At 43.6% G+C, this 27638-nt stretch overlaps 1 protein-coding gene across 2 annotated transcripts; it reads left to right on the forward strand.

Annotated features, from left to right (window-relative positions):
• On the forward strand, positions 1-27607 carry CCDC187 (coiled-coil domain containing 187). Of its 2 annotated transcripts, XM_090121182.1 has the most exons (24): positions 187-315; positions 673-1382; positions 1749-1834; positions 2364-3037; positions 3420-3519; positions 7075-7235; positions 12337-12443; positions 12859-12969; positions 13250-13353; positions 13493-13626; positions 14264-14394; positions 14506-14693; positions 15214-15301; positions 15525-15671; positions 16067-16230; positions 18254-18438; positions 19905-20026; positions 20280-20407; positions 20777-20856; positions 21278-24075; positions 24731-25066; positions 25724-25867; positions 26292-26417; positions 26696-27607. In XM_090121182.1, exons 2-24 carry the CDS (start codon positions 894-896, stop codon positions 26849-26851), a joined length of 6759 nt encoding a protein of 2252 aa, XP_089977308.1. In that variant the 5' UTR covers positions 187-315; positions 673-893; the 3' UTR covers positions 26852-27607. The 2 variants fall into 2 exon arrangements, with proteins under 2 accessions (XP_089977307.1, XP_089977308.1); XM_090121181.1 differs by lacking the exons at positions 26292-26417; positions 26696-27607 and having other exon boundaries at positions 1-315; positions 25724-26282.
• Positions 27608-27638: the final 31 nt, after the last annotated feature.

Below are 27638 nucleotides of genomic sequence, written 5' to 3' on the forward strand. Positions count from 1 at the left end.
TCATTGATTCTCCACACTGCATCCTGCTGATTCTCCCCAGTTTAAAAACAAATCTGTTTGCTCCCGTGATTTTGATGTAATTACAGAGAATCACATCCTTCCAGCTCTCAGGTCCACCAGAACCCAGCAAGTTACCTGCAGCCACCAGCACAGAACGATGCTCCCTAATGCTCATTTCTGTTTCAGGTTCAAAGCTCCCTGGTGCTTCTGCATGGAGGGAAGGTCAGAAGTTAGCCAGGAAGCTGCTTGGTCCACCGCCTGCATTTCCAAAGCTGAGAAGCAAAGCTGAAGAGCAGAGCTCTGGAAATGGCTATGGTACAGTTGTCCTCTCTGTTACACTGCTTGTTTCTGGCACACAAACAAAAATGTGGTTGGCTTTTTGTGGAATAAATGGTTTCAAGGTCGTTCTAAGCAAGTGTAAGAGGCTTAAAAGAAAGTTTCTTTGCCTTTGTATGTCACATTCTATACACACTCCAAGGGCCACAATCTACATCATTTGTATAATTGGACACTGACAAAATTAGCAGAGATTTGTCTTCTCTCTGCACCACTGAGGATTTTACAGCAGTTCTCAGCCCCGTGGTAGGAGGCGTGCTGTGAGATGCACACAGATACAGCAGCTGTCTCACCACAAAAGGAATAACACCACTGCTCTTTCCAAATCTTCCACAGGGCCCAACACTGCAGCGTCAGCAGTGGAGAACAGCTCCAGAGAAAAGAGAAAAAAACCTGTGGGGAAAAGCCCCGAATTCCAAAGCTGTGCAGCTCCCCACCACGGCCCTGGAAGGAGCAGCAGTGCACCAACCAAAGGTGCAAAGCAAATTCTCAGGAGTCTCCATTTACAAAGCCAGTGCCACGATGTCCACAGGCAGAGTGGGCTCCTGGGAGATACCATGAAGGGAAACGTTCTGCAGCAGCACCATCTGCCTTCACCTGGACCTCAGGACACAAATCCCTCTGCCTTTAGTGCAGGAAAACGAAGGGCTGCATTAATAACAGCTGGAGCCAAGGCCAGCAGCTCTGGAAGCATCCACAGAGGGAAAAGCAAATCTCCTCAGAGGTGGACCCCTGTGCAGAAAGGGTCTGAGAAAGAAAACCTGAAACAGCCTCCAAAGAGGAGAGTAAACCTTAGAAAACCTCACCCCTACAGCCGTGATGTTGTTCAGGAGTTTATGTGTCGGAAGAACGAAGAGAGAAAGAAAAAAAAGCTAGAAGAGAAGAAGACTGTGATGCAGGCAGTGGAAATGAGGAATAAGAGACTGCAAGAAGTATACAGGAAACAGAGAGAAGCTCTTGGAAAGAGAAAGTGCTCTGAGCAGACGTGGGAGCTCATCAGGGGAGCAGCTGCTGCCAAAGGAAGTCCTCAGCGCTCACTTGAGCAGGTAAGGCATGGAGGAGTGGTGGATTGAAAGCCCTTCAGTCCTGATCACTGCACACCTTGCAGGAGGTGAAGCACTTCATGCACGTGATTTGAAGTGTCAGGGAGATCAAATTTTATCTGGAAAAACAGGGCAATTAGCTTTTAATTCTGGCAAGAGCTGTTGTGTTCATTAGCAAGGCTGGAACGCGTGACTTTGGGGTCAAAAGCCTGGAAATCTCTATTGCTGCAGCAAAAAGAGCAGGTTTGTTGTTTGACTTGTGTGCTTTTCTGGTTAAATGAACCTATTATTAAGTGGAACAAAAGCCAACCACTGCTGTTGTGTTGCCTAGCTATGTAGTGCTTACAGGAATGGTCACTCTTGTTTCAGGAGCAAACTGGTGGTGAAACCCTGAGGCACAGTTTCATGTCCTGGGTGGAAAAAGCATCCCATACTGCACTACATCGAGATCCCAGGTACTCAGCACTGACTGCACTCCAGAAAGCCTTCCCACCAAGCTCTGTGTACTTTCCATAGTGTTCTGCTGCAAACTACAAAACCAGAGCAATGGACGAGTCCCCTGTCGTATCTCACCTCACCCTCACTGCTCCAAGCACAAAGTGGCCACAGAGCTTTGTGTGCTCAGCTTTATCAGCAATGTTTGAGCAATACACAGCCATCTTCTGCCATCCTGGAGTGCTTCTGGGCGCCAGGGCAGGCGGGTGCTGGGGCTCTGCAGATTGAGGCAAACATTGCAGTCTGCTTTTATGATCTTACATTGCTATTCCTTGTCAGCCCCAGGCAGGACTCCAACTCGTCCCCTATTCGTCAGCACTTTGTGCTCTGCTCTCAATCTGTCATTTGACAAATGTATCTACAGACAAATTTGTCTCTTTTTCTTTTTTGAAGCTGGGGATACTGCTTAGTGCAAAAAGCTGATGTTTCTATTTGGGTTTTTTGGGGGGGTTTGATTTATTTTTTTCTGACATTTTTCTATTTAAACAGGAATCAGCTTCTAGAAACTGTTCGATCACTTACAAACAGAGAGGCATTACCTTCTGCAACACTACTGACATTTGAATCCTGGCTTCCCAGTCCTCTGAAATGTCAGGACTTGAGGGACTGCTCCCCCCCAGCTCTGGATACTCCTCCTCTGGGCTTTTCCCCTTCTCAGAAAGATACAAAGCCAGACTACAAGGACTCAACTTCTGGCCTTTCTCCATATAGAAATAAATGGGACCGAGTGAAAGCCATACACAACCTATCCAAGGAGCTTGCAGAAAAGATTGAGATGGCAACTAAGAGCCTGAGTGCAACATGCACTGGTAAAGATTCTGCTGGTAAAATATCAGCAGAGATAACCTGGGATCTCTTCAATGAATCTTCTGTCCCTGAGCCAGAGGCATCCAAAGATGAGCAGGATGGGGCAATGACTGTACAGATGCTGCTGGGAGCCCCAGGCCTTGATGAGTTACATGTGCCATCAGGCAGGGAATGTCATGGACCAGGCAGGATTAGCCTTGTGGATAGCACTGAGGGAACAGCAGACCTGGCCAGAGAGAAGAAAATAGCTTCTTTGTCTGGTGGGAGTGCTGTGAGCAAAGAGTGGCCATGGATCACTCACAGTATAAGGCAGAGGCATCCCAATGCTGGGGAGAGCTTGAGCAGCACAATGGAAGGTAAATAATGGCAGAAAGATGAGACATGGAGATTCTGGGTACCAAAACCCAGGGCTTTCATAGCTGTGAATGTTCATCATAGTGTTGTATCTTGGGACAGCCCCTGGGAGGTGGGTCTTCATAGCTTCACTTGTGTGGCCATCTTGTTATATGATGTTTTTGCCACTGATTTTGAGCACGTCGCTTCACCTCCTGGTGCCTGGCTTACCCAGCACTAAGAAAGGAATTGGAAGCCTAACTCACATGCTTAGAAATCTGTGGATAAGAAAAGCTATATGGAAGTGCTCCCACATAAACAGGCAGAGAATTGATGCCAAAGCATAGACATTTCATTTCTTCAAAGAGCATGTTTATTAAATGCTTTCATTTGTCTTTTTAAAAGGTTTTCCAGTGAATAAAGGCTCCGAAGTGGACATGAGCCTATTGCATGAAAAGCCAATAACCAGCCCAGCCTTTCCATCTCACGGATTCCTTGCTAGAAGGTAAACAAATTTGGATGTATTATTCTCTGCTAAATGCACCACGCACACACACAGCTAAAATGAATAGCACCAATTCAGCCTGGAGCCAGACTGCTCCTTCCTCCTTGCCCAGAGAATTGCCAAGTAGGCAGATTTTGACACAAGATTTACTGAAAGAGGGACCCACCTATTTTTAGAGAGCTAGAAGATTGATAGGAAAGTGTTTTTTTTTTTCCCTCCAAGAGATGGATCTCCCCTACAGAAGTTTTCCCCCAGATGCAGGCTCCCAGCTGTGCAGCAGCATTGGGCACTCCCTCCCACCAGATTTCACCTTGTGTGCTCACCTGGCTCTCAATGACACTGAAGGTGAAGCTGTAAGAAGTGCAGCAGCTCAGGGCTTGGGGCTCCCAGCTCCTGGCAGCACAGAATGGGCTCTGCCAGCACTGCAGGAGCTCCATGCAGCATCGTGCTCCTGCATTATTACAGCCAGTAAAGCTGGCTGAGCTCAGCAGAGCCCCTACCCCAACCAATTGGTACATCAGGAGAGGTGAACACCTCAGGAAGATCCCTGTGATGCTATAAAATGCCTCTGGAGAGCTGATGCAGAGGGTGATGCTTGAAGTAGGTTAAATACATTCTGTCTGTTTTGTACTGTCGCAATACATCAGAGCCATAGGGAGCACAGAGTACACAGCACCATTCTGCTCTGTGAATGTTTCCAAGTAATAACAAAGGATTTGTAACAGAAAGGTTTCTGAAAAGTAACACGAAGATCTCACCTCCCTCCACAGCCTGGTAAAAACCTCCCTATTTCACCATATGGCATTGACAGAATAATAAATTGATTATCTTTATGAGTACCTAGTTAAATCTCCACTGATCTCCTTCTTGCAGGGGATTAAAGAGTGATTTAATCAACTGAATACTATAAATCATTTATAGTAATTGTTTTCCCTCACTTTGTTCCAAAAGTGGGCGAAACAATCTGGTTGCAGCAGCTCCACAGATTGTGTGTATGTGCAGCTACACCTCCTCACAGGCGCCGGATTTCCTCAAACAGAGCTCAAGGCAGAGCACAGCAATTATGGAAAATGTGTTTCGAAGCAGGAAGTTTGGAGGAAGGACTACATTAACTCGGGTTATTTTTAGTCAGCCGACGTTAATTAAATGTTTAATGTAAATGGCAGTAGACAGGGAACGCTTTGCTGAGATGTATTAGGTATTTTTTGGTAGTAAAGTGCTGTGTGTGTGGCTGCTCCAGGTGGGATGTGTCTGGTTGCAGGGATGGGACCCATCAGCTCAGAGTGATCGCTACCCACAGGTCAGACCATGCCCTGTCCGGCTGATAGAGAATGGCAGAGACCCAGCAGGGCCACACAGCCCCTGCAGAGAGGTCTCCCTTGGAGAATAAATCCCCCAAACCCTCAGAGATTAAATATGACCTGGACAGGCATTACCCAAAAGGACATCTGTGCAGCAGACCGGCCGCTTCGTCCCCATCTTCCCACTGGGAGGGGAGGAGGAGGTGCTGTGCTGTGGGGATGACCCAGCTCTGCCCAGCACGTGGCTCCCTGCAGGTGGGACTGAGCCAACTGCAGCAGTCCATGGGTCTGGACCCCTGTATATGATGATGTGAGGTTCTGGGGAGTGGAGCAATGGGACACCAGTCGGTGACTCACGGTGCTCCTCGCTCAGCTGGTGTTTTCTTAACCACTGGTAAATCCGTGTGTGTGCATCACCAGTGTAGCCAAGGGCTAGGTTAGAAACGTGACAGTAGAATTGGATCTGTGTTCTGAGTTCTGCTGCTGCTAGCTGCCGTATTGTTCTGTGCCTGCCGTTGGTTGGCATGCATATTCCCTTCAAGAGTTCATTTAAACAAAGCCACCTGCTCAAAACTGTTTGCCAGCCTCATTCACGAATACAAAACATCCAGCATTACAAAATCACCGCTCCTGAACATGACCTTACCATAGCTGGTTGCAACAGCACGGTTTTGTGTTTACACGTTTCATTAGAGCTGTGAAAACAGTGATTCATATTCATGCAAGCAGTCCCACAGGTGCATCTTTCCATAAGAAACGCTCCCATTTCATGCACGGCTGCTCTGCAGTCTGCAGAGGCGGCTGACGGAGATTTGTTGCTGATGCAAATGACTCACTGATGGGAATTCTCCAAACTGCCACGAAATGCTGATGCGATTTCATCCTTATTTGGATTCGGTTACCTATAGGAGTGGCTCTCTGTTTCTTTCCATGTCTCTGGGGAGCTGAAGAGACCATAGCACTTTTGCTGTATGTTCATTTATTGAAGTGCCCTGGGCAGCCTGATGGCCCAAGGCAGAGCAAGCAGGGGGCAGGCGAGGTGCTGTGTCCTGGGGCTGCCAGGTGCCAGCTCCTCCTGCACTGCTTTGGGTGGTGTTGATCCAAAGAGCCTCACCTGGGAACTGGGGTGATTTAGGGATGATTTATGCCCTCTGCGGAGCTGGTTGTGTTTAGAGGAAAGGGACTGTTGGTTGTGTGGTGTCTTCTTGTACAAAGTGTTGACTCCCATTGATGTTCAGAGCCTGGTAACAGCCTTCCCAAACAGAAGTAGACATTTAACAACAGCCAAAGGAAAAAGTGGCATTGACTGAAAAGCTAACACAAAAAGAGGCAGAAACACTACTCAGCGTATTTGCCTGACCAATGCTAGAACTGCTTTGTAAGAAATCCCTTTTGCCTCTTTTCTTTCTCCCTCACCCCCCTTTGCTCCCACTGCTTGAAGACCACATCCAAGGCTGCACTAATCGTTTCAGCAGTTTCTGGGTCATGACAAACAAAGAAAAGCTTATTAACAAGAAAAATGAAATGAGATTTCCCTAAGCTGATTGCTGATTAAAAAAAAAAATTCCACCATCATTTTTTTCTGTATCAGAAAGAAAACATCTGTCACCATTTTGATGTGTCCCCCACCTGCATTTCAAGCTGGGGCTGGATCAATAAATGCCCATTTTCACACCTTCGTTCCTTCCTAATCTTTTTAGTTCAGCCCAGACAGTTATAGATAAAAACAAAATCAGGCAGTTAGCTGAGAGTGTGGTCAGGACAACTGTGCTGCAATATGGAAATACACACAGCACTGACAGATCTCAGGTGGGCCGTGGCCATGCTCAGCACAGTCCCAGGCACACTGGAACTGAGATCATTACATTGAGTTTCTAAAGAGATTTTGGAAACGTTTGCCAAGTTTCAGAGCTGGATTGTGCAACCAGGTGCCAACAATGGCATGTGATGTACAGTGCAACCCTAATAAATAAAGCTTAGGAACAGCAAAGTTGGTTTTGAAAAAGCCATCTCTTGCAGAGCAGTCCCAGAGCAGGCAATGAGCGTTCCTGGCTTTCCTGAAATACTGAGGTGCAAGAAGGGGGGTTGTGTACATGGGCAGCTGTGACTTTTCTGTGGGTCTTTTGTTTCTGTTTAACAAAATGAGGCAAATGAGAGCTTTGCTAAAATGAAATAAACCATTCTTGAGTTCAGCAGATGCTTATACCCATGCCTGACCTCAAAAACTCTCTCTGTAACTGTTTCCTCCACTCAGCCTGCAGACAGACCCTGCAGCTCGGAGGTGTGGGGCCATTCCAGCACTGCAGGATCGAGGGGCAGCTGCCCAACGCCATCCCTGCATGGAGAGCTTGAGGACAGCAGGCAGCCACACACTGCAGCACTGCAGAGCTCGAGGCAGCACTGAGCAGCACTGCGGTAAGAGGATGCTTCCATGGGGTGGGTGTGTGGTTATCCTGTGCCCCCCCAGTCTGCTGCCTGTGCTACTGGGAAAGAATCAGCAGCTAGCATTACTCCCCAAATCCAGTTTCACAGATACACTGTGCTAGAGATGCAATAGGAGTGCTTTGGCTTTTGTCTTCAGTGCTTCACTGTCTCGCATAGGTGAACTCAGCAGAACGTCACCTCGATGGTGTGGTGGCAGCCACAGACTGCCCTGATGGAACAAAGCTCCCTCAGATCTGAGCCATCTCCATCCCCTTGCAGCTGCATCTGAAGGATGCTTTGCAATTAATGCCCCATAATTAATACACTGGATAAGCGTGGGGTGGTATCTGCCTTGTGCAGCACAGAGCACTTACAGGGGGTGACAAAGGATGCAGACTGAGGACGTGTGCTCAAGCGTGCTGCAAGCCAAGGGAAGGCCAAGGGAAGGGTGGGTGCAAAGTGCCACTTCTGCTCATAGCAGATATTTGCATAGGAACAAGGGGAAGTTTGTTGCTGAAAGGGTTAAGCAGCAAACAGCAGCACACAGGCCTGCTCTGGCTGGAGAGATCCCTGCTTGCTTGCAACAAACAGCAGCAGATGGTGCATTGTTTTAAGGGCTTTTCTGAGACAAAAGAACAAGATCAGATAACCTTTCCTCAAAGAGGGTACTTACAAAAAGCCTTTGCTCTTATTAAGGATTCTTCATTGTTTTCCCCACAACATTTTATAAGTAATATTGGATTTTGAGATTGGTGGGGAAGCCAGCATTGTTTGCTGCGCTTCCCTCCAATCCCCAGGGACCACACGGGTTCCTCACAGGGTTGGACAGAAGTCCATTGTCCAAAGTGTTTACCATCAACGAAAGACATTGTATTTATTTACTATTAATATGGAAAGGCCCAGTTCTGGAAGCCATGGCAGACAGACAGCCCTCTGCCCGCTGCTGCCCCTGCACAATGGGAGCAGCTGCCTGCTGCCTGCGCCAGGAGACACCTCCACCTTCCCCGAGTGTCCATAGGAGCTGACACTGAGCTCAGCCCGAGGTCTGACCACGAGCCCACAGCTCCACAACGGCCACGTTGCTGCAGATGAGGCACAGAACTGTCATTCTGCAGACAATGTCCTCCTGAAATATGGGTCATTGGTGGATCCGTTCCCCGCTCGTATCTGGAAAAGGGCATTCAGAAGCAGGGCTGCATTGTCTGCTGTCATGCATCACACAGCAGTTGCTTCTGTTCTCTCTCACAGGACACAGAAGTTGCCGTGCACACGCAGCGTAATGATGTGTAATTACACAACTGAGGCAAAGTATAAATATTTACACGTGAAAGGCACAGGCATCACCTAGCTACTAATTGCTGTGCCAAAGAAATTACTTCTTCTCTGTTGTAAACACGTTTGGCAATAGGACAGCTAGCATTTTCAGATATAATAGAATACACAAGGTTGATGTTCACAAACTTTGTATCTGTTCACTGCTTGAGCAGAGCCAGTGAGTCTGTCCTGAACTCTTGAATTTTCTTTTTGAACACAAGCAATATGAAACCCAAAACTGTAAATGCCATCTGCACATGAGTGGGAAAGCCCACTTCAGCATGCCAGGCCCCCATGTCTTCCTGTTTTGTATCCGAGAGACAAGATGTAAGCTGAAAATTACCTTTAAACAAGCCTTTTCTGAGTGCTTCATCTTCCACACAGCTACTGATTGAGAGCTGCTGGCATTGGGAAACCAGTGGAATGCTGCCCATTTTTCAAACGCATAATCTTAACCTGGATCACAAAAGGTGTACGTCCATCCCTTAGCTGCTGATCCACGGACTGTCTCACATCACTAGAGGGAGCTGCCTTCTTGTTTGTGGGAGAGGGAGACACGATGAAGTTAATGCCATCAGCACAGAAGTGTAGCAGCGTGGATTCAGCCAATTCTCCTCTGACTGATGGCTCAGAGATAAGAGAGCTCTTTGTGTTTTGCTTCAAAATATGCCCCGCTTTTTGTAGTTTACAAAGCTTGGGTGAGCTCTACCTGTAAAGTCACCTGTAAAACGTTGCCACAAAGCATGTGGATGTGTGTATTTCTTGCTCTGTGGGTCCAGCGTTGCTTTACCACACAGTCTGGGGCTTTGCTACTCATGCTGGACATGCAATAGGCTGAGGGAATTTAGTATAACGGATAAGACATAGAAGGAGCATTTCACAGAAAGTCAGTGTGCTGGTTAGGTCCAGGTTCAGGCCCATCTCTTGCTAGCCTGTGGCAAGAGCTGCTGACTTGCTCTGTATGTGAGATGTCACACCGGATGGGTCAATAGCAGGGTGACGTATGGCCATGTGCTGCAACATCTGGCTGGAAGCTGAACTCTGGCCAACCCCGTGCACCAGAGGATTTAGATATAAGCACAAAACGTGCAGAGGACAGGAGTGGCACCGGCCGCATTAATCCCTTGGTCCAGCAGGCAGCTACCCCTCAGTGACAAGTGGCATGCCAGATGTATTTATAAAGAGAGAAGAAACTGCAGATGTGGAAATACAGATTCTCCAAGGTACTCAAGGATGCAGATGAGGGCATTGATTTTCCTGGGTAAATAAGTGTAGCTCTCAAGATTAGAGTCTCTTAGGGATTGCTCTTGGCTCAGGTCTTGCTAAAGGAAGGACGGACAGCTGTCCTACTTGGTGCTGCATGTCTCAGTTGTGATCTGGAGTCTGCAAATCTTTGTATCTCTGCATACCTGTCATCACTACAACTCAGTTCCTGCACACCAACAAAGTACTGAGACACCTGGCTGGCATTTCACCACCCTATGCCTGACGAGTTCATCAAATAATAGGTCAGTGCTGTGATGATGGAGAAAGACTGCCTTGCCTTGGGTAGCAAGTGGTCTCTTAGTGCTGGGTCTGTGTCTCCATTACAGACCTTTCTGGACCACTGTCACCCCACCTCCATAGACATCCAGGGAACGATGCAGTAAAAGTTGTGCTTCCATCTGAAGTAGCATGGAAGTAGTTTGGTAATAACTGTTTTGGACTGATTGCTGACACGGGCAGAAAGAGGAAAAGCTGTCCTTGAGTAGCGCAGCAGTAAGTGCTTCTGCCTAGCTTCAAGTGATTAGAAAAATGAGACTTTTAGCCCAGCTTTTTTAATTACATGTCACAGAGATTCTACAGGGCTTTGCTGAGATTCTGCAGGTGCAGCGGAAATTGATTTAATAAATAGCTCTTTTTTTTTTTTAAAGACAGAGTGTGTGTACATCGAAGCTATCTGGATATGCAGTAAAATGCCATTCATCATAATGGAAGAGGATGTGAATTTTAGCCAGATGGTATTTTCTTTAACACAGGATGTTGGAACACAATGAATGCATCTGGCAACAGCCTCTGTTAGGAAAATGATGTCCAAGAGGAGTGAAAACATCTCAGAAAAAACTTTGTGTTCACCTTGAGATCAATACTGGTGGTCAGTCTCTGAATGGATCACCAATAACATCATTCAGTCTGAGGCACAAATGGAAAATACTTTCCAGTTGTAAACAATGCCCTAATAGGTTCCCATCGTTCACATGTTGGTATTGGAAGCTACTCAGACAAGTTAGCACCAATAGATCTGCTCTGTACCTTCCCTTTATTTATTTGGTTTGGTATGACATCATCTTATTTCGCTGCATTGAAGGGGCCACCCTCATGTTGAGCTTTGTCTTTGGTAGCTGTGAGCACTGGATAGTCTGAATCAGACCCCCAGAGTGGGAAGTGTGAGGTAAAACCAGTAGTTGTTGAAGAACAGACCTTCTGTTAGCCGTGTGACTGCTGAACCATTCTGTATGATTTTGCCTTTTCAAACAACCACCCAGAACTGGGAGATACACACAAGCAAAACCAAACCCTACGTGTTGTGGGTTTATCCTGGGATGTGGGGTCATTTGGATTCAGGCAATCTGAACATGGATACAGATTATATCTGATGTTACCAAGTCAAACCTATTTCTATTTATGACCCACACTTCAATTCATTTATGACTCTGGTTGCTGTGACAGTGGCACAGCTCAGAGTAAACACTCAACCTGTTTGCATAAGCTTAGCAATTCATCTGAGAAGCCCAAGGCAGCCAAGAACATATCACTGGTAAACATTACATCAGCTATACTGTAAAAGACAGACAAGAGGGTCACAATAAGGAAGTAGCAGGGAAACAGGCGCACCTGGAACAAGGGCTGTTTTCCCCACGTAGAAGCAAAGGCTTTTCTCCCCTGTGACAAAAGAGAGACATCAAGGCTGCAGCCCTGCACAGGGAGAGGCTGCAGGATGGAGGGCACGCGTGATGCTGTTAGGGCTCCCGCAGAGATCACCCAGGTTGGGAAGCTTTTCTTCTTTTGTAACCAGTGGATCTGATTCTGTTCATGCAGCAAAGGAGCAGAGAGACAAAAACGCCCTCTGGACTTCAGACCAGAGAATGGTTAGGAATGGGAACAGCTCCTCAGTCCTTCTGCTCCCGGCACAACCCCCCTGAATCCGACCCCCTCCCCTCCCCCCACTGCTTGCAGGACTGTCTGCTAACAGATTTCTTGACAGGATGGAGGTAGGGATGATTTCCTTCTTAAATATATGCAGAGAAGCTGGTCTGGGAATAAAGGCAGATGTGAGATGTGGGAGTCTTCCAACTATAGGTCCAGGAAGGATTCAAAAGGAAAACACAGGTACAGAAATGTATGTATCACCCTCTCCCTTTCAGCAGCCCTGTTTATGTCCGTGTGTTACAACTCAGGAATGCTTTGAGAAGCACAGCCATGCCTGAAATGCAGCAGAGCTGGGAGTTCGATGCCTTCGATGCTGGAAATATCCTGACTGCTCACAAGGTGTTCTGTGCCCAGCTCTGCCACCCCTCCTGGCAGAGCACCTGGAAAATCCCTACATCCCCATGGACTTTGACAGCATAGGAATGCATTTTCAGGGCAGCATCCCACTGGAATCCAAAGCAATCTCCTTCTGCTGCCTCCCTCTCCTAAATTCTGATACTTTCTTCTGCTGGCACCTATTAAATAAAACATGGATTCTTTTTATTTTTTGCAATTAAAATATGGTGACTGTTAACATCTACTTTGTAAGTTTCTGCAGGCGAGGCAGACCCTAGCTGTGCAGAACTGAAAGAGAAACACAGGAACCATCTGCACAACTTAAAACAAGCTTCCCTCCTACTGGCTCACAAACTGAAGGTACAGTAAGCAGTCCAGGCAAAAAGCAATTTCAGTGCTGCTATCAGAGGTTAAAAAATAAAGCGAAATACAAATTGCTGGCTATCCAAGGACACAGGTGTGTTCAGGCCATAATTGGCATCAGCTGGTTCTGCAGCAGGTTTATAAAACCCATGTGGCTGCAAGGGAGAGGTGCAAAGCTTTATTTACTGTTTGTTAATGCTATATTAGTGCTGGTGGTTGCAAATGCCTTGCTTTGTGCTAGCTGAGGCAAAGAGAAGTGGCTGCATTCCAAAGGGTATGCAGGGTACAGCAGGGGTTGGTGGCACAGTACCTGTGCTGCTCTCTGAGTTTGCTGCCCTTTGGCACCCAGCTCTTGAGGAGCCATGTGACTCAGTTAAAAATATTGTATACAGCGTGTCATTTCCTACCATAGACACATCAGCTCCAGCAGAAGCAGTGGCTGGCAGTGCTGAGTGAGAAGGCCAAGCTAGAGCTTCGGGAAAGCCAGAGGTCTTTGAGTGACCTGTTTCAGAACGATTTAAAGGTGAGTGATTCCAGTTCCTGTGCTGCTGCTTCTGGATTGAGCCAAGCATCCTCTGTGTTATTTTTTTTTCTATATGTTTTATCCACCCTAAGGATGAGTGACACTCCCTACCCTCCATACTCAGTCACTTCGCTGTCAGTAGTACCCATCTCACTGGTCCTTTAGCTCATAAGGAATTACTTTTAAACTAAATATATCTGTATCCGAGAGGATAAGGGGAAAAGGATTAAAAGTTCTGCCTTCCAAACAAATCACTCACATCTATGGACCGTTTCTGCAGCTGTGCAGTAGCTCCAAAGGCAGTGATTCCCCTGGGCCGAAGCTGGACCACGCAGAGCAAAGATGGGCAGGACACCAGCCTGCAGGTGACAGCACAGCTGGCAGGTATGGGACACAGTGTGCAGGGCAGCCCTGCAGTGGTGCCATCGTATGCCTCCTCTGAGGATTCTTCAAAGAAAGCTGGGGATTTAAATTTTCTCTCTAATTGCAACAAGGAAAAATATCCTTCCTCTCCTACCTTCAGTAATGAAGAGATGCATTCCCTGAAACAATTTCCATTGAATATGGAGAGAGAGCGGAGCCTGATGGACTCCAAAACTGTGGGAGAAAGGAAATCTCTGGGAGGAAGGAGTTCATTTGGCTCAGCCCTTCATGAAGGTGAGCTCTGAGTTAAAGGGTTTGGTGGTATAGTGTAAACAACGGTGTTTTCTAGCATGGCTTACGATATACTGTAAAATTCAAGAGTTGGAACCATTAATCACAATTTCAGTCATTTCCCAGCTGATTCTGAGAATGTAAATATTTATAGTCATTATATCATTGCTAAATCATAGCAATCTTCATGTGTACTCCTGACCATGCTGAAGAAAATAATCTTGGGACCTTCCAGTTACTTACCCTGTTTATAGGCCTCTCTTTTCTTTTTACCTCTTCACGCTGATTTCAGTTGAAAATGAGGTTAATGTTCAGAGTTTGCTCCTGTGAGTGAGCAGACACCGTAATCCCCAACAAGCTGTTTGGAGGCTGATGCTCAAATGTCAGAGTGCAAAGGGAACCAGCTGAGAGGTTCTGGTGTCCACTTGGTGATCCCAGCAGTGCAGGATGTGGAGGTTTTCCCAACAGCCTGAATTCGGGAACGGATGCTGCACTGCGTGAGGCAGCATGGTGGAAGCACACAGCTCTAATCTTCATTTGTCATGCCTCAATGATCATGTTTAGAAACAAGATACATCACTCTGTTCCTCTATCTGTTAGATATTCTATTTGTGATGACTTGAAGTCTTCCCCTCCTCAGGATCTCTGCCAGCAGAGGACAGGGAGCTGTTGCATGGCCACCAAGGCCTGAACCTGCTCTCAGCTCCAATAGAGCTGCCCCATCCCTGCACAGCAGATGGCTCCGGGGACAGCAGTGACCAGGACAGCCAGGTAACACCAGCTCTGCTTCCACCCTGCCGAGCTTGGATCTTGTTTTGTTGTATTTTCAGTCCCCACGTGAATCTCTTCCTCAGTAACCACGGTGCTCTGCTCTGTCCCCAGTGCAGTGATGCTGGCCGGCACTATGGACGTTCCAGCTCCTTCTGCTGCTTCAGCCTGGCCATAGCAGAGCAGTGCCTGAGGGGAGAGGAGCTTCGTGGCCGCCACCAGGCCGCCCTCTTGGAGCTGCGCAGGGGAGCTGTGAGGGATAAAGCCAGAGCTGAGCTGGCCTGGCTGGGTCACCAGAGGCGGTGAGGGAAGCTGAGCCGGCCCTGAGGGAGGGTGCTGTGCTGTGATGTAGGGATGCAGCTCTCTGCTCTTGTCAGAATGCTTCCTCCTTTGGGGGAAAGAGAGCAAATATAAAACCCCGTTTCTTATGGAGTGAGTGTGGGTGAAGAAGCAAGAGAGGACCTGCTGGGTTCTATTCTCTTCAGTGCATGGCAGAAGTGACAGCTGCAGCCTCCCAGCGGTGTGAGGTGTCTCTGGTGCTGCTGAGGCACTGCTGCACGTGTGAGCCCTTGTGGTGTGGGTGTCCCTAACTCTGACCTGAGTGGTCTGGTCTCCTCGTGTGGGTTGGCCTTCCCACAGTGATGTGCCCTCACAGCCCAGCAGGACCTTCTGCAGAGCCTTCCATGGCTACTGCAGCTCCACAGCTCTTTGGAGACAAGCTTTGCTCCTGTGCGTTATAGCTTTTTTTTTTCTTCCCCAAAACTCTTGCATTCATGGCATTGGATTATCCATTGACTGTTGTACCTGTCCTCTGCTTCTCAGCTGTCTGGAACTCCTGCAAGACACTGAGGGAGCCTCTGCCATGGCTGAGAAGCAGCGCAAAGTCCTAACAGAGCTGAAACAGGAGCAGGTAATGCTGCAAGAGCATCTGGGGCTCCTTGCATCCCCCCCTGCTTCATGCAGCACTGGGAGGCGGTTGGAGCAAGATTTCATATTGCTTTTTTGTATTTTTAAAAGGAAAAGGTTACTGGTTTATTTCATGTGCATTGTTCTGTTTTGTTTCCTACCTGATGGTGCTTTTTAAAATTTATTCTTAGCTCTCTCATACTGTTTTCTTTCTCTGCTTCATGTAGGTAGAAATACAGCACCTGCAAAATATCTACAGGGCGGCCCATCAGGAGAGGAAACTCTTATTAAAGCAACAAAGAGAAATCTTAATGATACGGCAGTCAACAGCAAAACTCCAGGCAGAACTGCATCGTCTAACTGGGAAGAAAAAGGTCATCAAGTCACTTAATGAGTGATAGCTTTTAATTGTGTGGGTGCAGGTCATGCTAGGCTTGGACTTGTGTGCTGAACATGTGTTTATTCTCTTAATAAACAGGTGTTCTTCATTATTAGAATTGAATCTAAGGTAAAGATTCTCATATAGGTGGTTGCTACCTGGATCTGAACAGGACTTCAGAATCTTAGACCATTCAATTCCTACATGAGATTGTTTCCATTGAACTAATTCATAGCCTGTTGATTACTTTTGCAGTCCTAATGAGGCTGTTAATAGAAGTCTCAGTGCTCTTTTTGGTTGTTTGTTTTATGTGGATGGATAATAACAAAGTCAGAGCTGGCACTGCAGTTAATATCCAGGTGAAAACTTACACAGTCCTTTTCCTTTCAGCCTACCAGGAGCTCAGCAACTGAAGAAGTAATTAAGCCAAAGATGAGACAGATCTCTAATGCTATGTTAGGTTCCTCCTTGGTAGAATCTACAAGGCTTGATGTGTGTGGGGATAAACAGAACTGTGTCCAGCTAAAGAACAAACAAAACAAAAAATATGATGGGTAAGTAAAACCCATTCCACAGTGATAGCTGAAGACAAAAACCAATCCAGTGGGGAAGGCAGGAGCAGTTATAGCCCAGATAATTGTGTGAGGTTTAAATGCTCCCAAGAGGGCGTTTTATAATGATAAGTTTTGAAAACCCCCGTGGTCGAGCAGTTGATGCATCAATATCCCTGCTTAACATTCTGACCGATATTGCCTCATTGATTATTTTGTGTGTCCTCTGTTTGTTCACTCTGCCACCTCACATCTAAAATGGGAAGCTCACTGGGGCAAGTACCAGCTTATTGCAAGGTACATGAACAGTTCCAAGTAAATTGAGATATGGATCCATATCTGGAGATATATAAAGGTTACATACCACTTGCTAAACTCTTCAAGTAGAATACATTTACCAGTGTATGCCATTTCCCTAGGATTATCTGTATTATGAACTGTTAAGCAGTTCTGTGGGACTAAGGCCTATCTCTGTAATGTTAGGAACAACTGCAGCTTTGACAGCAGTCCTATGCCAGTCAATTTCCATAGCATTAATAACCTGGATAATTTTTAATGATGCCATACAATGTCTGATGATAACTCACATTTTCATGATGACTTCTAACTACAAGCTCAAAGCACTTTGCAACTATATATTAATTAAACTTCAAAATACCCATGTGCAACGAGTAGAAACATATTGATTTAATTGGTGGAAATCACTCCTTTGTCATCCACTCTAAGGTTATGTATCACTTAACCCCTCAGAGCAGGTTTGTCTTTCACTTGGGATTTAACTACAGAAGGCTTCTGTACTACATGGGGCTTAATGTTATGCATAAACTGATGCTTAGAGGTGTCAGTAAAATACCCACAGTCGCCTGTAATTTGGGAGTTCAGGGAGGCTGTTCTGAGGAAGCACTGACCTCCCATTCCCCAGATGCCATAACCCCAACACCCCAATTTGCTTTGCCCTGAGCAGTGCAGATGAGGACTCAGCAGTGTTGATGCTGCTCAGTATGGCTGTTGTCCAAATGGTTCAGGTGAACAAACATCTAACTTGCTTCAGAAGAAGTGGCTGAAGACGATAGGAAAAGCCCTCTCATTTGGTGTTCCCTGTGTAGGCTGGCAAGTCAGGGCTGTGCATTTACTTACATTGCCCACAGGGAAAGGCTTTCAAATAAATCCCGTCATGGAATTGATCCATAACTCATGGTGTTATTGATTACAAGTCACAGGAATCTTTAAAAGGTTTCTTGGCTGTGCTTTCACTTCTTATTACTGATAAGCCTGCTCATAGGAGAATATTAGTGTAAGTCTGGGGCAGACAGGGCCTGGTGGAGCTCAATGACCCAAACTCTGTCTGCTGCATTGCTGTGTATAGATCTGTTTTCCATATAAAAGTGTAGAGCAGTAATTATGCCATCTACCCACCTGGTGCAGGTATGTTAATATTTTATCCTGAACAGGAAGATAATAAGCAGGGCTGTCAGGGAGTGGAAGAGATGGAAATGCTATTTGAAAAATAAAGTGAACTGAAGTAACAAATTAATTGCTAACCTGCAGGAAAAGCTGCTGGTTTGGGGTGTCATCAGTGGATGTGAAATACAAGAAACAAGGAATACAGAGCTTATAGTTATGAATTACTGTAAGCAGACAAGCATTTGACTAAGGATTGAGAATGGATCTGCCAAATTGGGATACTTAGTTTCATGTCCTTAAATACTTCATAGTCATGGGGTTGGTTTTGAGGTTGGCTTTTTGTTTTGTTTCTTTGCATTTTCAGAGCTTATGATTTTTTTTATGGTCTCTTGTTCTTGTATGCCTGTATAAAATACAGCACTGTGAGAGGGAGGGGAAGAGAGAAATAACTGGCTTTTATAAGCATGTGCATGCAAGCATGTGCTACTAGTGCAGGTACCAGCATGGGCTACCAGAAACACTTAATTCATGTCTTCATCGACTTTGCATAGGCATATTGTGATTAACTTGGGAACACAAAAAAAACTCCCAGTCATGAATTCCTTGTTCTAACTGTTTTCAGCTTTTCTACCAAGAATAAGAAAACACTGCTACAATCCCAGGAACAGACAGGGGAGCCATTGAGTTTGCAGCAGTCCCTGGGTGCACGAGGTCCTGATGCATCTGGAACAGTAGCCAAGAATGTGTGTGATGCCACCAGTCAAACCACAGGCATGGTCTTTATGATCAAACATTCCATAAATGCAGGTAGGCAATAAAAAGACTTCTTTAGCCAACTATGAACACCTAGTCAAATTAAATTACTAAAGGTGAGAGTTGAAACCTCAGCAGTACTCTGGAGCAGTTCAAGTGATCTCTTAGAAGAGGACTGTAAAGCTGAGTAGCTATGGGAGAGAACTTGTGATGCTTATCTGTTCCTTGGTTGTCTCTGGTGTGGGTTTTGGTACGAGGGTCTGTTCAGGATTAACAAAAGAAAGTGTAAAAAGCTGGAAGTGGTCTTGTTGGGGTGGTGTTTGTGCATAGAAAGAGTGACTGTAGAAATTTCTGGAAGTGAGAATTACAGCTTCTGCTACGTAACTGGAAGATAAATAAGGGGGTGGTTGGAGGGATAAGGTCGTTGCCCCTTTCAGCTTCTGTTGGGGTGACAAGAAGTGTGTGAGAGCAAAATAAAAACAAGGAAAACAATCCATATTTAGGGTGAAAGGCTTTGGGGAAGCTTTGTGCTCTGTGTACCTTATGCTGGGTCCAGGCAGAAAACATCCTTCAAGAAACTGGTAAATCATACTTAATGAAATTATGTCCAATCTGTTTCAAGTACTTCAAACTTTATTCGAGACAGAGAGAGAGAGAATCTTCTCATTTATTATCTAAGTGTCTTGCTCACTAAACCCAATGCATAAATCACAACTAGATAAGATGGTGGAGATCTCTCGAAGGTTTATCATGAGATATCATTACAGAGCTTCCTCAGAACAAAATCATAACTTATTCTGATTATGCCATTGACAATTACTTTCTTTTGAGGCACATTTAAAATAATTTAAGGGTGTTCATTTCAAAAGAACATAGATCAGCTGGAGATGGACTTTGACAGCGCATTCTGGAGTTATTTTTGTTTCCAGGTTTTATCCTCAGTTCATATTTCTTGCTATCAGTACAGCATATATATAACAGCCAGTTTTATTTTTGTGAGTCAGTTCTATAATTTATAGAGCTCTGGGTATGCATAATCTCTGTATTATATGAAATATTGCACAAAGTATTTATTGGTTTGTTTGTTTCTAATTAACTGTATTCTACATTTACTTCTAGATGTTGTAGTGAGTGAGACTACAGGTTTGTGCAACTAAGAATTAGTAACAGTGGTCTTAATGTTAGAAATAGTGCAGATGATGCATTTTTGCTGGATTCTTAAGCCTAGGGCTTAGCATGTGGAAAATAGGATTTATTTCAGTTGGTTCAAATTCAGTCTCTGAGGTAAGGAGTTTTCCATGGACTTGAATGGATCACAATTTCACCATTAGTATTTTTACTTCATTTTTATATTTGGTGTGAGACTTCTGCTGTTTCATAACCTAGAGTGTGAGTGCAAAGGCTTTGATGTGAACTCTAGTAGCAAGCTTTAGCCTCTTGTAACCACGGCTACTTTGTGTGGTTGAGATGATGAAGAACCCCTCATTTTCCTTCTGTGCTGAGTAATCTGTACATTTCAGGTAATGATACCTCATTCTTAGAAGATCAAGAGAATGAACTTGTGACAGTAGAGAAAGCACCCAGGGAGCAGAAAAATGGCAGAACTTCTAGAGAAGAACAAGACCCGTGTAATCCATTTCAGGCATGTGTCAAGCTTATGTTTTTCTTACCTGTTTTTTAATCTTTGCATAAAGTTTTCAAGGGAGGAAATCCACAGTATTGCCTGTCATGGAGATATTGCACTTGGAACTCAGCTTGTACATAAAGATGACATTGTGTTGAAGTTCTGTTGTGCTGTATTGCCTTAAACCTGGAGAAGTTTCAGTGGCAGCTCACTGGCATTCTTCAGTTTTCTTGTTTATTCAGTGCTTTTATTTTTATCATTGCCTCTTCAGGCTGGCACAAGTAAGAAAGATCTTTCTTTTGATGACCAAGACAGTGAAAAAAGGTCGGCGCCAATGTCAAGAGAATCTACAGTAATGGAAACTCAGTTAAGGAAAGGAAGTTCATTAGCTGAACTAAGGTACTGTCTCCATCAAGATCAAGACCTCCTGTCCTACCTTCTGCTTCTTATTGATGTGTCAAATGTTGCCTTGTTTGAGTTAGATGTTCAAAGAACAGAACCAACTATAAGCATCAAATTCTTTTTGAGCCAATTGAATGAATGTTGAAATCAACTTTTAGAAAGTGTGTCTACAGAATGCTTTGGTCTTGATAGAAAGCATCTGAAGTAACAGTTGAAAACAAGGTGCCGTGTTCAGCATTGTGCTGTGTGTGGGTAGCAAATACACCTGAAGAAACATAACGTAATACACTAACATTTTTGAACGCTTCTGAGTGCCATGCACTTCATAATTTCAGTTTTAATTCAATTATAATGCTGTATTTTCAGGGTTAGCCCAGATTGTGAAAGAGAATCACAGATCACGTGTGTAGCTGAAAAAGCACCTCCTGAAATCCTTCCTTCAGAAGGTAAGTGCCTTTTCCCCACAGGGCTTCTGTGGTTATTTATCATAATCTTAGTAGTAGTTCTTTCTGGAGAACTCTCTGTCCATAGAGAATAATGGTCTACTTCTTGTACCAGGCACTGAAGTTCCTCTTTGGGTTAAAATAATGGAGATCTTAATGAAAACTTTGCATTTGACTCTTCTGACCAACTACCTTGGCACTATTGTATTAGCTTGTTTGCTACAATACTGATTTCTTCATCTTTTTTTATAAACCTGGCTTGTTTTTATGATATTAAAATAATTCTCAAGTTGATAATGAATTTAATACTGCTGACTTTTTTTGAATGCAATTTACTGCTGAGAATTAAATGGATTTGAATCCAGTTACCTCTCAGCAACCTCTTCTATAAAATAAAAAATGTTTTCTTGAATTTTTTCTTTAGATGTTCCACATGAAGTGGAAACGTCTGCCCCTTGTGAGATCCATCAGGAGGATAGCAGTCAGCGTCTGAAGCCTTTGGGCTGTAATTATCAAGACACATCTAATGAAGAACTACAGTGGAAGGCATTTTCCAAAGGATTAGGTTCTACTGAATCATTGTTCAAGTCAAACAGGTTCTCTCCAAGCTCTGAAAGTGCCAGATCTGACTGTTCTCTCCCAGATTTTCAGAAAGTGTCTGCAGTTTGGATTGATGTTTCAGATGTTGAATTAGAGGTGCAAAATGGAGAGGGCACTGATGTCAGTATTCCAGAAGAATTAGTCTATGATGCTTCTCCTAAGGCTCCAAAAGAAGCACCAATAGCAATAAATTCTGGGAGGAAAACATTACATAGTGACAAACATAATGAACTTGAAGTGTCCAAGGATGACAGCAGCACAGAGATTTCATCATGCTCTCAGAACTTCCAGAAATGCCCTGGAGAGGCTTCAGCTCATGGGTGCACCAGTCATTTGCCTTCTTTCCTTTCAGCAGACAAAGCAAATACATCCAAAACAACACCACTGGATTCCTCTCAGTTTGGTAAACCCACTGAGGGAATGGATAAGCCACACTTGGAAGCCTCAGAAAACTCAAAAAATGCAGCTGCCAGCTCTTTGTGCAGTGATATTTACCTACTTCAGAACCACAAACAGCACAATCCTGATTCTATAACTAACAAATCAAAAAGGAATGATGGAATTAACAGTTTATTAGGGGATCAAAGTCTTCCGTTGATGGATTCTTTGAAACCTTTAGATGTGGCTGCTAACCAATTTAGTAGCACTGTCTCTTTTCCATCTGACAAAGATACTGCAAATGATAAATTAGTAACATGTTCATTGTCCACAAATGCAGCAGTGCAAAATGATCATGCACAGTTTTTGAATGAGAGGAGCATATCTGGAGAACTCGGTAAGATTGTATCTCTGCCCTTGTCCACACAAGGAATTTCTGAGGAAGTCCATACAGAAACCACCTCCTTCGGGTCTTTGCAGAGGTTGGCCCCAGGAACTCATGAGAATTCAAAAACTGACAGGCAAGCCACAAAGGAATTGGGGAATGGGCAGTTTTCTTCCTCAAAAGAGCAACTGTTTCAATCTGAGAACTCTTTCAGAAGTGAAGATTATACAATCTTTATTAGTGATGAGGCTACCTTGTCAGAAATACTGTCTCCTGTTGATGAAGTGTTGTCCTACGGAAGTGCTGACTTGCCATCCTCTAATAAAAAGGATTTGTCATTTCCAAGTGAAGATCTCCCTCCTCCCCCTTTGGGTGTAGATACAATGAAAAATGATGATTCTAGCTTCAGTACAGATGATTTCCCACCTCCACCAGAACAAATGACAGTCCCAGAGACTGGACAGTGTATGAATGAAGATATATCACTGAAAATGGATGCATTCCCCCCATTACCTGATGACACTGTGTCTGAAGAATATCCCTTGTTCAATCGAGAGCCAGTTGATATCTTTTCATCTCAGGAAGGTAACATCTCAGAACAGTATTTAGTTGAAGAAGATATTTCCTGTGCAAAGGAGCACTTGTCAGAATACCAGGAAGGAGAGCAGGAGATGCTTTCACACTCTTTAGAGCTTCTGCCTGTGTCAAATCCTGTTTCTTCTAGTCAGGCCAGTAAAAATCCTGCATTCATGATGAAACAATGCAAAACATACGTAACGCTGCACTTAGGTGAGGAGGACAGTGATGATCCACTATCAGCATTTGAAATTGGAGACAGAGTGTTAGTAAAGCAGACCCAACCTGGAACCCTGATGTTCAAAGGACAGACTTGCTTTGATAGCGGCCATTGGGCTGGTGTTGCACTGGACAAAGCTGAAGGTGATCATGCTGGAACTTATAAAGGGGTGAAGTATTTTGAATGTGCACAGCACTGTGGTATCTTTGTCAGACCTGGTGAGATTTCACACCTTTTGGAGGATAACAAAAATGGTTCCAGTTCCACTGGGGATGAAGACTCGGACTCCTATGATGATGAATCCTTCAAAAGAGGCTGCAAATACCCTGAAGTTGGTGAGCAGGGTGCAGGGGTAACAGAGCAGAAAGCTGAAGATACAAAAAGTGCAGGAGGATCAGATGTGTCAGAAAAGCAGTCTAGGCTGTATGTTGCCTTGCAGTCCAGAAAAAGTCAAACATTTCCATATGCTGACCACCGTAAATGTGATGAATATCATCATCAAAATAATTTAATGTGCTGGGGATCAGATAAAGAAAAAACAGATATGATACAAATAAAACAAGGGATGCTCGCGGATGTGCCTCCAAAGGAAAATAAGACTAGCCATGCTGATGGGAAAAACACAAACAAAAATGTTTGTTGCTTAGTAGAGGATCAGAAAAGAAACAAACTTACAGATGATATCGCTGAACTCAGTAAGAAACTTCTATTTGATGCGTTAATTGCATTCTCTGAAACAGCTCAACACAAATACAAAGGTGCCTTTGAAGAAAATGTGATGAATTATATCAAAGGCCTAAAACAAGGAGACAGTCATAAACAATTTCTTATCAAAGAAAATCCACTTGCTAGCTTAACTGAGCAATCAGCAAAGGTTGCTGATCTTTTACTGCATGATTTCAATATGCTTAGCATTCATGGTTGTCGCACTATAGCAGAAAGAATTGTGACTAAATTTGTAGATGATGCAGTTAAGGAATATAAGAAGATTAAAAGAAAACAAGGAGTAAAAACAGACAAGAGATTTCCTTCATCTTCAAAGACTTCTCCAACTACTTTGCCTGTAAGTACAGTCAGAAAAGTTTGTCACCTTAAGCGTTAGATCTGAAATTGGGTCTATGCTTGCAAGCATTTCTGTTGCCCAGTTGTTTTTCATCAAAAATTGCATTGTGTTCATTGTGTTGACATATGGAACTGAACTACTAAACCATTCATCATTTAAAGAACTTTGCAGCTGGAGGATGACGTGCAGTGTTCTCTCACTTCTCCTTCAGCCTACTGGGGAGCCTGGAACCCCCAGTGAAATGGCACTTTTGATGCCTGCTGCTTCCATTTCCAGCCTGTTCGTTTTTCACTTCCAAAGTAGTTCTCTGGGAAGCACTATAAAAGAAAGCTTTAAAAAAATCAAGTCTTGGTTTGAGGAGTGGGTAGGAAAAGCAGTCCCAAATCAGAACAAAAATGTAAAAATATCAAAAACGTTCATAGAATTCAAATATGTGAATCTAATTTGGAATTCTACTAAATACAATTGAAATATATATATATATTTTTTCTGACACATTAGTAAGCCTTTATTTGAGCCCCTGAGTTAAGAGCATATGATTCCTGATTTCTAAGCGTAGCCCTAAATCAGTTGCTAATGATTTCAATACCTCTAAAAACTGTGGAAAACTATGGGATACATCACCTTGTTGTTTTTCTTTTTCTCCCCACTAAAGTTCCTTTTAAAAATCCTCGATGCTGGTGTTTTTGGAAGCTCTAAAGATTTTGATCAGCCTAACTCTAGTGAACGTGCTCTGGAAAGACAAACACAAAAGCAATACTTGCTGGATCATTGGTACTCAGCTCCTTGGAAGAAAACTGTAGAGGTTCCCCTTGTGGTACCACACTATACTTCATATGTTAAGAACTTGTCTGCATATGCTGTAGAAGAATTATGGACTCCAGAAAACATTTATTCAAATTTCACAAGAACCAACGTGCCAAAGATGTTTGAGTGTAATGACTTCCCAGGGAATGACTTGGAAACAGAAAGCAAGAGGATGTATAATCAGGTATTTTTTTTTGAAGTGTTTTTTTTCCAGTGTTCTGTAGGATGAATTGCATTAGCAACAAGAATAACAGTAGGTACCAGCTAATACTAAGTAGAGCAGAGGAACACTGACAAAGCTACTGCAAAATATTGCTTCTGTTAATGAACTGCAAAATAATTCTTCTAGGATAGGCATCCTTGCTGTGATACAAGCCTTTTTTCTTCTGTTCTAAGACTCTGGATAAGATTTGGGTCTGTCAGGACAAAACAAACTCCTTGGAAAGCTACAGTCTAGACTCCAAGTGTACCGCCTCTGAAGTCCTGCTCTGAGTTTGGACGGATCTTCATCTTCCTTGGCACTCTGGAATTACTGAATTTTGTGGACCTCTGTCTGCATGGGAGATTTGAGTCCTCTCAGGGCCTTGTGTATAACCCACCTGTACTCAGTGAATGATCACACATTACTGCCTGAGACCAACTGCTGTACAGGCTTACATACTCGTTAGTAATGATTATCGTAACAGCTAGAGGAAAATCTGTGATGCAAGTGATCACAAATGCTGCACTGAGATGCAATACCCTGCTGTCAGCAGCCTGACATCTCCTCTCAAACACTAAGAGAAGTTTGGAAAGAGTATCATTTGGTACTCAGTTTGGTTCTGTGTTTTTGGTGTTACAGGTTATATTCGATTTGACTCATGAGCTTCTACGTGCGGAATATCAAGTAACTGCACATCCAAATACATTTCCGTGGTTGAAAGAAAACTTGAGATCTTGCTGTTCTAGGTGTCACTGCAGAAGCACAGCTGTCGATGAGGTTAAGGTAAATTCTGGAAATGTAAATTGTAGAATAATGAGAGTAAAGAGAGCAGACATTGCAATGACGCGGTGGCTAAGTTTGAAGGGTTAGGGCAGTGCAACTGAAATATCTCAGTAAATACAGACTGCACTAATTAGCTAGTCCAAATATTCCAAGTGCATAGGGGTCTCAAGAATGACAGTCGGGCTTCTGAATGTCCATGGTTACAACAATCTTGGGTGCCACCTCTGAAGTGATCTTACACTGAAAATGTGTTGTTTAGTCAGTATCAATCAGCTGCTTCTAAATCAGCCCCCTAAAATGTGGGGCATTTCTAGATTTGATGCTAGATCTTCACACTGGCCCTTTTCTCACACATTTTCAACGCTTCACAGTGATAGATCGCTCATGAGATCAATTTTTTCATCCTTCCTTATTTTTTTTTTAGACATTTGTTCAGGGGGAAATTATTAAAATAATGAACCTGGAAAGGAATGACTTAGAAAGGAAAAGAAAATTCCTTAATATGACTAAGTATGGAAACTGTGATAGAGACAGAGTGGATCTCATTCTGGTAAGCAGACCTCTCGACAAAGACCTGTTTACTTTTTCTACACTGAAACCAGAAATGTTCGTGTTGTTTCATCGTGTTTACTTAAAGTAACTTTGGAACTTACAGAAGTCATTGGCATCCTTTTCATTACACCTGCAATAATCATCCAGTATTTTCATTTCTTATGTTTTAAGTGGGTGTTGCATATGTAAAATTGTTGGATTAGGTGCAGCTCCTTGGTGCCTCCCAGAACTGACCATGCTCTTGCAGTAAAAATTAATATCCATGTTATATTTTAGATTCAGGAACTCCATAAAGAAGAATCTCAGTGGACTTACTACGGTGATGATGAATTAACTGTGAAGATGAGCATGACTGAAGACATATTTGATAGCTTGATCCTTGATACAGTCAGAGTGCTCAACAAGATTTATTTGAGAAAAGCCAGTGATTAGAAGTTTGGAGTTTTAATCCCTGACTTCTAAGGCAAGAGATGCACGATTAATAATCTTAATTCAGAGCTTTACCCAATACAAGTGTAGCCTAAATTACATGTTCATATTTACAACAAAAGGATGCAAGTAAAAAAAAAAAAAAATGCTACCTAAAACTTTCTTTTTAAGTTTTGAACTTTGGAAATGCTGATTAAGCTCAATACTCTTCTTGGAGTGGTGTTACACGTGATCTAGGTGGTGACAATTTTATTCTGTTTGTTTGTTTTTTATCAAGATAGCACTTTATTCATCTATACATTTTAAGAGCTCCTTGTGGGTTTAAAATTGTATAGGAGTCTATGATTATACAGACAGGGTTCAAAAGTAATTTATGTGTAAATGATCTTATTCTTCATTATTGCATTCTGGTTGTGAATGATGATGGATGAATCACATCTTAAGAAAAATGTTCAGAAAATCAATGCTGTCTGTCTTCAGAAAATCAGGGTGCAGATGGAATTAAATCTTACAGAAAGTAAATTGTTGTTGATCTCTTGGAATAAACTCTTCTAATGGGAACAAGTCTAAAACTTTTCCAGAGGGGCTCAGCACCATTACAGAGGTGATGGTGCAGCAGTTTTTACATCCTGTAAATGTTTATATTTAAAATCATAATATTTACAGTCTAATGAAATGCACTTTGTTTCTATTTCCAAGTACTGATGGTTTAACTGTTTTCATACTGAATTGCTTTCTGAATAAACAAAATAAATCTAATGTATCTCATTCTTATTTTCGCAGACATTCT

Source organism: Phasianus colchicus, chromosome 19 (genome assembly GCF_987193195.1).
Source record: "Phasianus colchicus chromosome 19, bPhaCol1.hap1.1, whole genome shotgun sequence".
Taxonomy (NCBI): Eukaryota; Metazoa; Chordata; class Aves; order Galliformes; family Phasianidae; genus Phasianus; species Phasianus colchicus.

Excerpts from the sequence above, each read along its gene's own strand:
- CCDC187 (XM_090121181.1), top strand. The coding sequence starts at position 168 with ATGCTCATTTCTGTTTCAGGTTCAAAGCTCCCTGGTGCTTCTGCATGG. Across the intron at positions 1,835-2,363 it reads GCACTACATCGAGATCCCAG|GAATCAGCTTCTAGAAACTG; the intron begins GTACTCAGCACT and ends CTATTTAAACAG. Across the intron at positions 14,694-15,213 it reads TGGCTGGGTCACCAGAGGCG|CTGTCTGGAACTCCTGCAAG; the intron begins GTGAGGGAAGCT and ends TCTGCTTCTCAG.